At 41.1% G+C, this 12,155-nt stretch overlaps 1 protein-coding gene across 2 annotated transcripts in view; it reads right to left on the reverse strand.

The window, feature by feature from the left end:
• Nucleotides 1-810: 810 nt before the first annotated feature.
• The window catches only part of SIK2 (salt inducible kinase 2), a 60,589-nt gene continuing 49,244 nt past the window's right edge, over nucleotides 811-12,155 (reverse strand). Inside the window, exons 10-15 of one of the 2 annotated variants that reach the window (XM_075442363.1) lie at nucleotides 9,590-9,818; nucleotides 8,567-8,851; nucleotides 8,223-8,386; nucleotides 7,032-7,148; nucleotides 6,274-6,365; nucleotides 811-4,678 (exon numbers count right to left, since the gene is read on the reverse strand). In XM_075442363.1, coding sequence (XP_075298478.1) covers nucleotides 4,093-4,678; nucleotides 6,274-6,365; nucleotides 7,032-7,148; nucleotides 8,223-8,386; nucleotides 8,567-8,851; nucleotides 9,590-9,818 — 1,473 coding nt within the window. In that variant the 3' untranslated portion in view covers nucleotides 811-4,092. The remainder of the gene's footprint in view (nucleotides 4,679-6,273; nucleotides 6,366-7,031; nucleotides 7,149-8,222; nucleotides 8,387-8,566; nucleotides 8,852-9,589; nucleotides 9,819-12,155) is intronic. The other variant, XM_075442364.1, reaches the window with a different exon arrangement.

Consider the following 12,155-nt stretch of genomic DNA (forward strand, 5'->3'; position numbering starts at 1 on the left):
TTAAGCAGGGCATGCAGGCAGATACGGCGGTTCACCCTTTTTGCTTGGATCACAGACAAAAAATCTAATCTCAAAAAATTTCACAGTAACTTTGGAGTCTTGGGGAAGTCGTTCCACTATGATGTCTAAAAGAAAAATCTGATTTCATTCTATGAGATAATTCTTACCCTAAGCAGCTCCTTCCCTAAGTGCATTTTCTGGTCAAATCCAGACTGGTACTTCTCAGTAGAGCATGGGATGTCACGGTGGCATGCTGTGATTATGCTACTATGGAAGTTATGATGGATTCTCTCTGGCAGTACCCAAACCCCCATCCCCTTCAAACAGTGTTCCCAGGCTTTAGCATTGTATGATCAGCATTAAACTGCTTTTGTATCACCTGCTGGATAGTAGTGTATACTGATTAACAGCGGAAAATGTCAAAACTGAGAGTAGTTTTGAGAATAACTTTCCTCTTTCAAAGTCAAGGTGATGCACCACTGACAGATGACCTTGCCTGTGTGGGAGCCATGTTCCTGAAGTGTTTGACATTCCATGGCATAGCAGGCAGTAAAGAAATGCAGCTTTTTTGTTGAAGCTATTAGAATGCTTTGTCCATTAATATTTGCCTTCAAAAGTCAGTGGTATCAACCACCTCACATATGTCAAAATGAGAGGAAGCAAACTTCAGTCTAGAAAATCCAGCCTTTGCAGTAGACATATTCTTAGTCATTTGTAGCCTGGTGCCTCAGAAAGAAAGTCACCTCAGTATAATACATAAAGAGGCTCCTAAGAACAAAAGAGTGGCAGGGGCTGCTTTAGCTCACTAGATATTTTAAAAATGAAATGCACATATTCTTTATTTTGTATTAATACACTGTAATTCCTTTACAGAGTCCAGCATATCAGTTGCATGTAAATACTACAGATGAACTTGCCAAACTGGAGCTCACAAAACTAGTGCATTTATCCCAAAGCGCAGAGACTAAACCCTCTAACTCCTTAAAAAAATACATTAAAGAACGTACCACACACACATATTGCACTTTTCTCCATATGTAATTTCTACCCCATATACATCACACCAAAGTCTCTTCAAAGGAGTCTGTAATACAAGATAATAAAGCTAATAATTACTCTAACAGTAGTGTACACAGTTCTCTAATGTCAGACATAAGCAATTAACAAAAAAGCCACTTCGAAGTAGTACAAAGTGGTGCCCAATGGATACTCTGCCATATTAGAAGGCATTAGAGGCCTTTTATTCTAATTAAAGTAAATTACATGAAATGTTAAATATGCTTTTGGCTGAGGGGAAGAGTCAGTCTAAACTACATTAAAAAAACACTGTAGCTTCCCCTTACCAGCACTGCAAACCTCAAATGCGCTTAGACTAGTTGGCACATCCTGATAAATGAACCGCAGAACTCAAGAACAGAATTATTTTTATCTTTTCAGTCCTGAAATGTACAGTATCCTGGAGTTGGATGGGGAAGGAAGTGGTTATAGTCATGGCAGTAACCCAGCTCCTGGAGCAGAACTGGGCCCATCTCCATAGGTGGGCGTGTGTCCTGTTAGCAGTTTTTGCAACATACGTCCTTGAGTGCTTCGTCAGATATTGAAGTTTCAAAAAGTGTTTATTATGCTGTGGGGTAGGGAAGAAGGAATGAAAGGACAGGACTCTTTGTTGCCTCTTTCTTTTTCTGCAGTAGTGAAATTCCTGGTCTCTTACACTGCAGTATTTGTCCAGCTGTTTCCCTTCCCTTAGTCACTTAAGGTGTCATAGGGGTTTCTGTGTTCATCGCTACTTACTGTGTCAGACAGGTTTCCTTTTGAAGGAAAACCACACAATAAAAACCTCTTCTGTCTCGGCTATTTGAAGTAGAGCTTTCTAACCTTCTTTATCTTGCATCACCTAAGTAGTGTATGGATGTGATCCCTGTTCTTTAAACTCTCCTTTGCTGATGCCTTGAGAATCCCTGTGATATCAGAGGTAGAAGCTGAGCACTTATGGATTGAGTCCAGCTGCACAACTGGACCAGTATCAGAGCAGGCTACATAGCAACAGGAGTTGCCTCTAATTGTAGTATACAGGACGCAAGGTGCCTTCTGTCAGTTAAACCCTTCCCTCCTTCACACAGCCCACACTGCAGTGACTAGAGTCCTATTCCACATTTAAATGGGGTCTTATTGCTGTAAATGCTGGCTGATTATCCACCATCCACTATTCTAGTGCAGAGAAGAGAGCAGCTTTTTGAGAACTCCTTTTTCTAGCTTGGTAGGATCTGTGATTTGGCAAATACGGAAGATTTAACATACCAGAAGCACTTTTTTTGTCTGTTTCTTCCTTCTGCTACCTGTTCAACCCATTCCATTTTTAAGTGACCACAGGCCCCGAATACCCAAACTTGGAATGTGGTGACTACACCCTCATTATCTGTAGCATCAAAGACCTTAGCTCACCAAACTTTCCAGCAAACAGTGGTGTTACCTACTTATGTCATCAGCACAGCTTCTCTGCCATTCTTTGTGCTTTAATAAATCTGCAGTTGTGCTTAATCCTTGCTCAGAAAAGGCCTGAACTGTCTAGCTGTGAGCCTTGTTCATCTGTTCTCCCATAATGTCCCACAATACTTAAAGGCTAGAGACAAAACCCAAACTAGAGAGCTAAACTTTCTGCAGATTCCTAAACAATTCTACCATGACTCACGTTTCATGACTGTAAGTTCTGGAGACACAACTGCTTGCTGAATTTAGTATTTCTTGAAATGGTTGATACATCAACAGTTGGTGATGCTAAATATTGCTGTAATACTTTCAATGTTATATATACATGAGCAATCAAAACACTAAGAAAGTTAAACAGTATGTTCCACATGGTGGAATGTGTGCTCTGAAGGGACTTTGGCTATAGCAAGGATATAAATGGGGTATTGTCTACTTTCTTCAGAAAAAAGCATATAGGCTGATAAAGAACTGAAAAAGGCACAGCACTATCACTTCACAGGGTTTTTAAGCTCATTGTTTTTATCCTTAAGTTCTAAAACCCTAAGTAATTGTCCAAATATACAAAGCTCAATAAATCACCAGCAACACATACTGCAACTTCAAAACAGTTTGTTTGCTTGTTTTTAAAATGCAACAAAAGGACAGATGGACCCTTTCCAGTGATCAGAACTTCTCCAAGACAGAACCCTTCACAAAGTCCTGCCTGCAAAAAGGGTTGATTTCAAAAGCCACCCAGGTGAAATTTTTTTTTTTTTTAGGTGCCATTAGCTGCAGCTCTTGATTTCCCCTCTCCCCCCCCACGACCCAGTACTTCTTACCTTGTATCTCTCTGTTAGCTAATCCTTTATCCTTTAGTATTCTGATCCCTACCCAGAGGTCTCTACCAACCACTGTGGTGCCCTGTGCCAGTTCCAGGTATCTTTTGACAAAGTCAGGATGTCACTTCCCAGAGATCCAGAAGCTTCCCTTACAATTAAGAGTTTCTTGGCAGGCTTGGGAAATTGTGTACTTACTAGCAGGACGCAATGGAGGCTGCCTGAGAAGCCTGGTAATCTCTCAGACTTACCATGGAGTACTTCCAGATCAGTAGCTTAACCAGCAATTGGATGTCAAAGTGCAACTTGCCTTTAATTCCACCTTGCACTACTGTTTCAAGAATATTACACTTGCCATCAGCACAGACCCAAATCTACCCTGAATTTCAACGAAAACTATTGCTTTTATTGCCAAGAAGTACAATACGATGTGCACTCATTTCTCCAAGTGAATGTTAGATGAATGCTGACAAACTCCCCAACTTTTTTAGAAGGTGCTATTTCCTTCCTCTAAAATTCACCTTTTTTGCCTCCTTCTATGCAAACTAGTTTTTTGTGGGATGAAACTGCACTCTGTTTTCTAGCCCCCGCCACCAGCAAGAGGAGCTAGTGGCCAAACACTTCTCACCCTCTCCTGCTTTTTTTCCAGTCAGGTGGATTTTTAGTTCCCCTGTTAATAATTCAAAGGTTGAAAAATTACCAGAAACTTTGGGGTAGGAACAAAAACAAAAAATTCACGTGCTTCTCCACTTGTCTTGTCTTCCACTCTCACGTTAGTCACCTCATGGTATTAATTCACCAGGACAAAGCCACTGTGCTGGGGATCTACTGTCTCCATCATTTCACAATCAAAGAGTCCAGGTAATTCCGAGAGGGTTAATGCATCATAGTTTGACTGGGACTCGTGAGATGCTGAGCTGCTCTGGCTGTCAGGCAATGCTACACTGCTCTGTTGTGCTGGGTCCATGGAATAGTGGCACTGGTCTGGGTAGTCTGGTTCAGAAGACGTGACAACAGGCAATTCACAAGTCTGATATGAATATTGTAAAGACTGTGGGGGCTGCTGCTGCACCTGAACTGGTGATGACAACCGTGATGAGCTGGTGATCTGGGAGGGTGGCAGAGGATCCAGCTGTACCTTCTGGTATTGACTGGGGAAGGGGTCATACTGCATTTGTTCTGAGGAAGGCTCCATCACAGGGCTCAGAGGCTGCTGCAAACTGAATTGGGTTGATTGCTGCTGCTGTTGTTGCTCCTCCTGGCATGAAAGTGGCAGTTGACTTGACGTTGGGTATGAGCTCTCAGCTATTTGCATCTGGTTAAAATAGGCCTGCAGCTGGGACTGCTTCTGGAGAAAGAGTCGCTTCTGATGTAGCCTGCATCAAAGACACAAACAGCAATTATTTTTGCTTTTTGAACTGTTAAGGTGCTAGCACGAGTCCTGCATGCTAGTCACTCAAACAGTTCCAGCAGGGAGTGAAGTACAGAACTGGAAAATTCCTCGGCCATCTATATATTAAGTTTGACAGCAGACCAGAATCTTCACCTTTCAGCAAATGTGTGGAGGCTGATTTTTGTAGACCTCCTTCTGATAACCTTTTTACTCGCCTAGTGAGTTTTTGCTGTGCAACTGAGTTAACCCCATGCATTGTTTAATTTTGTTTGCTAAGAGTAAGATGCACTGTATTTGTATTTTAAGCCTGGTATTCACTGCTCTGTGGAATTTGGGAGCTCAAGACTTCAGTATCGCTGGCTACTAATGGAAATGAACAAACTCTCCTTCCTCCCTATGTTCTTTTTCTCTGAACTGCACTGCTGCCTATGAACTTTTACGGAACTATGTGGTTTTGACTCCTTACAAACAGTAAGAATTTACAACACACTGCAAAGTATAGCTACCTTTTGGCAAATTCCTGTGATACGACAAAGTGGAGGTCTTGGGCCAGCCAATTCCCAAAGCACACAGAAAAAGGAAACCTACTACTGATGCAAGCCGATAGTGTTCAGAAAATGAATCTATTGCTGCCCAGCCTAGTTCTCTATGCAGACCTCCTATTCTTAAAGTAGTACCCCAGACTGCTCTCAATATTGTTAGTTAAGTTCTTAATTAGGATTAATCAACCCTACAATTGTCAGGAGTGGCCAGAAGCTAAAAAGTAAGTACAGATTGCATGCTTTCTTGAAATCAAGGAGTATTTTTGTACCTCTGCTCCTCAGTGTTTTTGTTCTGGACAGCATGTAGGTAGGTTGTTATTTTCCTGTCTCTTTTTGTGATTCTTTTGCAAAACTCAGGGATAGTAACTGTCTTTAGTATCTATCTTGCTTACTTGTTTGATGATTACCAAAGGATGAGCTCATGAAGAGTGTACAGCCCTTTAACTTAGCAATTAAAATCTTGTCTGCTGTAATATGTATAGATATAAGGGAATGCTTCAAATCTATTCACTCTTTACTGTAACGTTTTCACAGGAGTGTCACTTCTAAACTGATCTTACACGACAAGAAAAAGTTCATTTAATTTACTGTAAAATTATTGGGTCATGGGAACGGGCTTCCCAGCAGGCAGAAATACATGATCCATGTTCTGACTTACAATAAATACTACAATATGTAGATTATAAACAATGAGCAGTTGGAAGGATGAGGGTGAAAATAAAACAATATTATTACTAGGGTAGCTTCCTCCTTTGCTTCTGTACATCCATTGTCACTAAATGAAGCATGCAGGTATTCGCAGTTTACCTGTACTCTAAGTAGTGTTAGCTGATGAAGAGCTCGTAGCACAGAAATTTGTAAACAGGTGACAGGACTGTTGTCTCTCTCTTAAAAGGAGGACTGTGTCCTTACAAATTTTCAAGTGAAGCTTTCCTTTTTCAAAGAATTTCTAAATGGACAAAGATTGTTCCAGTTCTTTTATTACTCTTGAGAGTAAGAACAAAGAACTTATCTGTACAGTTTGGAAGCTTCTTACCTGTGCTCCTGTAACTGCTGTTCCAGACTTCGGGGCAATTCTTTGCAGTATAGCTGGCAAGTATTCTGAGCTTTTGATAGTAGAGTGGGTTTCTGAAAGAAAAGCAGTGCTGTTTTAAATTGCATTTGATTTCATGCATTAATCCAGAAAGCAAATTAAAGAAGATTGTCTACGCTTATGACCGTGTAACTGCCCAGCTCCATTTTCAGAAGCTGTCAATAGAGTTATCATCTAAAACCACAGTCACTGCTGCTTACTGGCTTCTAATCCTTAGACAAAGAATATCTTTGCATGAGATTGTACCATTAAAATCCATAGAAAGATTTCTTCCAAGTGAAAGAAGCTGCAAGAAAAAAGTTTTTTAGAATCTTCTATCAGCTATATGAAAATTGGTTTAAAAGAAAAAAAAAGGGGGAGGGTGGATGGGGTGGGAAGAAACAGTAAGCCCCCAGGGGTCAGAAGGGGCTCCTCAGATGCTGATGCGTAGCTTTTATGGGGTGCAACACAGATAACAGGTATTCATTAGCACTTAGCAGTTACTTCAAATTACTTTAAGAACACTATACAGTAACAGACTGAGTAGGAAACCAGCAGTAATACAGTATACTTTTTGCATAATTAGGGTCAGTGTCTGACAAAAGGAAGAATTCAGCTGTTTTCCTCTAATTTAGCCTTTGACTGATTTTCCTGAGTAATGAGATCTAAAAGGCTAGTCTGCTGTGTAGTAACAGCAATACAGTGGAGAGGAGGTAAGGTACCTGGAGCCTGTGTTGCAAGTACTGTGTTTCTAAACTCTGCCGTCTGGGTAATAACGGGGGATGTGCACCATTAGGGAAAGCAGATGCAGCTTCCTGGTGCTGCTGAGATGCTTCCTCCTGCAGAGAGAAGAGGAAGAAGTTTCATCCCCAGAAAAGGCTTTTCTGCCTCAATCCTTTCCTTAAGGATTTCCCCTGATAGAGGTTTCATAGTTGCCATATCGACTGGTCTCTGCTGTCACTCACCACTTTCACTGCATGGTGAGGAGCCTAAATTACAAAGCTTTGAACTATCTGTGCTGCAAACGGGCAAGGGCTTACATCTGTAACTAAAATGGTAGTATATATAATGTTTGTTCTGACTTGCCCTCATAAATCATAAATGTACAGCGATAGAAAAACATCCAAACTCTGAATGTGCTTTCATGCAGCTTTCATTTCACATCTTCAAAACGGAAAGCGAAAAGCTTTCAATAGTGGTGGAGCAGATGTGCAAAGAGTAGGCATCTCTAGCAAGCTGGAGAGTGCTGACATGGAGGGGAGTGAACTGGTGTCATGAGAACACCATGAGCACTGCAGTGTATTTACACTGTGAGAGGTTCTTGTGAAAACATTACAACTTTGTGGTTGTCAGAACTAAGTTTGCCAGCAGTCAGAAAGTAACTGGAGCTTTAAGCATAGCAGGCCTGATCTGGAACATTAGGTGCTTACAATGGCTGTGTACTTCTTACCCATTTTATTCCTGGGGTTTAACACAAACTTATTCCTGTTTGCTGTAACCTGGTCCATTTGAAACAAGTAACTGGGGAGCTGGTACAGGTTACTTAGCATTTCGCTATGCAAATCAGGCTAACTGTTATTAGTCAGTTTTTGCACTTTTTACAATTACACCAGGCCAGCTCCAACAGGGAAAGATGTTACTGGGCTGTGTTAAATCTAAAACATCCTTCAGATAAAAAGCAATAATAAAATGTTGGATTTGGAAAGCCAAAAAGGCCATCTCACTGACACCATTAGGATGGTAGAGGCTAGCCTGCAAATGCCCATTCTCTAGTCTGCAGAAGATGGAAAGGAGAAGAGGGAACTTTATCTTTAAATTAGCTCTTCTCAGATCTCCATAACACCTTATCTTCTCCTTATCTGTCCCAAAGCATTAACACCTGAAAGATGGAGCTTTACTTCTGGTTTAAGTACCTGTGGAGGATTATTAATGAGGTCCTGCAACTGGGTGGCAGTTGATGTCAGGGAAGGTTCTTCATCTGTTCCCATTTGTTCATACAGCAACTGGACTTTGTTCAGTTCCAGGATGCCTTTGGTTCGTGCCAGATTCTGGAGGTGCTGTCTAAATGCTACAATTCCTGGAGAAGAGTTGAGCAAAACCCTTGTCAGAAAATCAGTTAATTCGTATCTGGTTAGCACAGCCAATGTGAGATAAGCTGAGTAACCTCCAAGTCACAGGGTGGCTTGGTGCTTCTGTGTATGGAATACGTTTACTACTATGTCTAGGTATAATGTGTTGTGACAATAGTTGTAATTACCTTGTGTCAGGGATGTGTCAGAAGCTCTGCGTCCCTCTCGGAAACTGACAGGAGAGCGGTTGTGGGTGTCTCGCTTTTGGGATGCAAGTACTTGCATGGCTGGATTGGCAGGTCTCAGACCTAGGAAAGGTGCTGTCATTCTGGGTGCTTGTTGGTTAGTTAGCATAACTTCTTTCAAGGAAGGGGTGTCCTCCAGGTATTTAATATCTCTCTGAATGGATCCCATGTTATACTCTGAATCAGTACTCCCCAGAGATGAGTTTTCATCCAATGAGTAGACTTTCCCTGTGACAAAAACGAAAAGCCAGAATAAAAGGAAAGTGCAGCAGTAATTTAGCAAAGCAAACGAAGTGCCACAGGCTCAAGCTACTCCTGCCAACAGTGACTGTCTTAGAGGAAACAAAACAAAAAACAAAAGTTTCATAAAGTAATTGTAATTTAACACTTGCAGTACCAGAACGGGGATTTGCTACTGATTTTCACATTATCGCAGCAGTAAGATGCTATGCAGACGACGTTCACTGGCTTGTCTGGAGAGCGTTCGGTGGGGTGTTCCCTCCCCCTCTCCCTGTAGATAATCCTGACATGACTGTAGCCTGAGCTGAAAGGCTTGGTCATCTTGCTGGTTTTGGAATACCTGAGAATCCGGAGGTTTTTGTTTACTCACTGTCCTCCTCTGCCACCACATCTTTAAAGAATAAATGATCTGGGGACACCTAGTTATGTGAAAAAGAACAAGCCAACTTGTCAGACTTTACGACTTGCTATTGAGATTGTATGTGACTGTAGCCAGCTATACGTTTGCTGCTTTGGTTTTATACTGTCTGTACAGCAGGTTTTGGGGTGTTTTGCTGTGGTTTTTTTTTCCTATTTGGCCTTTAGAGTAAATGCAAAGTAACAAAACCAAGAAACTCTGCCTTGTGCTTGTGGCTCTCACAACCTAGTGGTTCTTATCTCGGGCTTATTAGATTGAGTGGTGAGAGCAGGAAATGAGCTTTGAGATGTCCATGCTAACTTCTGTACCTGTGCCTGGCATGAGCACCAGCTGATTGGTAACTTCTGCCAGAGTGTGACGTCGCTTCCCACAGCGAGCTGCTTGGAGGGCTGCAAATGCCTGTGCAGGGTTATCTTCTGACTCTCCTTCTGTCTCTATTCCTTCATCTATAGAAGTTTCCATCATGCTGGTAGGCAGTGATTGACATCCTTTCCTAATCACCACAGGAGGTACAGGATCTAGTAGGCAGCCATTTACCTAAATGGCACAAGGAGAACATGAACAGCTTTCGATTATGTGCACAAACCATCACCCCAAAGTGCAAGAAATCTCTGCCTATCAAGTAGACTGAAAGCAGCCTGTACATTTAAAATACATGAACCTCCCTATAATCTACTGAGGTAAGTAAGACTTCTTAAGAATTGTACGTGACAAACAAATCCCTCCAGGCAGGATCACCACTGACATCCTCTTAGTACTCAGCTCCCTAAATCTAAATACTCTTATTTCCACAGTACTATGTCTTCCAGAGCTGCTGCGTTTTTTCGTTTGTTTTTGTGGTTGTTTTTTTCTTAAGTTATTAAAAACCTTTGCCAGCTTAGTCACAAACATAAAATATTTATGGAAGGTACAATATTATTGTTTCCCCTTATGACACCTACTGTGCCCATGTGCTCATTTCTCATGCTCAGAGAAGCACTATGAAAAAATAGTCTTGTATTTAATTCTGCAGCATCTTGCAGAGCTGCAGAGACGTGTTCAAGAATAATACAATAAATGCATCCTTTCCAGCAAAAGTTCATTCAATTCATGGTGCTCCTCTGCAAACAAAGGCTGTCTAGAGAGGCTGTGGAATCCTCCTCCTTGGATTCATTCAATTTGATAAAACTCTGAGCAACCTCATCTAACTTTGAAGTCAGACCTGCTTTTAGCAGGTGGTTGGACTAGAGGGCCTTTAGAGGTACCTTTCCAACCTAAAATACTCCTAGGATTTTAATTCTGATTTTATTCTACAGTTCTCAGTTTGTCCTCAATCCTTCTGTACCTTAAATAATTCTTTGCCATATGCAACTATTTGTGTTTTGAGGACCATGGCCTGCATGCAGTACAATTTTGGGGCAGGTATTCTGGTCCGTAATACCTTAGAAGCTCCAATTAGCATCCTGTTGCACATGTCACTTGTACTAAATTTGGTAGGATCAGGTTGGGTAAAATATGGATGAAACAACACATTCATTTAGCATAAAACCTGGCACTGCTACATGTGATTTTATGTAAAACTGTTGATGAACCATTCCTGAATTTTCTTCAAAGTTCTTCAGTATTTTGAAAATTAGTGTGTTTGGAAAAGAAGCTTCACTGCACTAACAGTAGCTGTTAACAAATGGTCTTGCAAGCAGACTATATGGTAGTACTCTAGGAAAGTATTTAATGCAGTATCAAGGAATAGCTGTAAATGTTTGAAGCATCAGTAAAATGATGATGCATGCACAGGAAAATTCTGGATCTGCTGCCTCCATTTTAATTTCATGGATTATACCTTTAAGCTTAATTTCTTGCATACCTTAATTTCCATTTTCCCATTCAAATGCCTTCTACTGATCTGGCAGCAAAAGCACTGGAAAGACTATTAATTGAACTGCTGGAAAGGAAAAAGAGAACCAATACCATGTGGGCAGTTGGCTCTCTGCAGTTTACCATGGCACATAGATCAGAGCTTGGAAGTCTTTAGCAAACATGTTCTATAATACTTAAGATGCTGAATATTCTGAAGTCAACTGTGACTGGACACCTCACTGTAGTCACCCTTTGTTGATTTACTCTGGCCAAACTGCATCATCTATAAAAGCAAAGTGGGATGCAAAATGAAGTTTGAAATGTTAATTTCCAAATGTCTTTGAACTGCTTTCCACTTTCCAGCTGTAAGAGACCACACAAGGAGTTAGTTAAAACAGTGATGAGAACCAGGACCATGCCCTTAGTGTTGGTAACTAACCAGTAAGTGAGCAATAAAATCTTCAAAATGGCAAGCATGAAATCAAACCCCTTGCTGGCACCAGGCAAAGTACAATATGCTGAAATTAAAGTTCTAATGTGATGTGATACAAGAGAGCACAACAAAAATTTCATGAGAGTAATAATATACTTCATAAATGTAATTCTTTTCAACTATTTCCCCTTCCTCACAAAAGCTCCAACTACTGTGTATTTCACTTATTCCTTGCTACCCTGCAGAGTATTGTCACAGACCTCACAGCTGCATGGCAGAATGGATCAGACTGTAGCTCCCTTCAGAGAGTTAAGCTGTAACCATAGATTTGTAAGGCTGTGGAGCGGTCACATCCTATTAGTTGAGTTCAGTTGTCTGTTAACTGTGGAGGTATGGAAAGTCTACACGAAGTCTTCCAGTCTGATCACAGGAAACAAAACCCATCAGATAGAGCTGCAATTTTACATGGTCTCCTGTGAAGATTTTACAGGTATTCTTAGCTACAGAAATGGCCTGAGAACTGCTACAACCTATTTGAGATGCTGCAGTTCTAACAGTTTTCGACAGTCAGAAGGTCCTGCTGCCTATTTATCATTCAACAAAAA

Source organism: Opisthocomus hoazin, chromosome 24 (assembly GCF_030867145.1).
Source record: "Opisthocomus hoazin isolate bOpiHoa1 chromosome 24, bOpiHoa1.hap1, whole genome shotgun sequence".
Lineage (NCBI taxonomy): Eukaryota > Metazoa > Chordata > Aves > Opisthocomiformes > Opisthocomidae > Opisthocomus > Opisthocomus hoazin.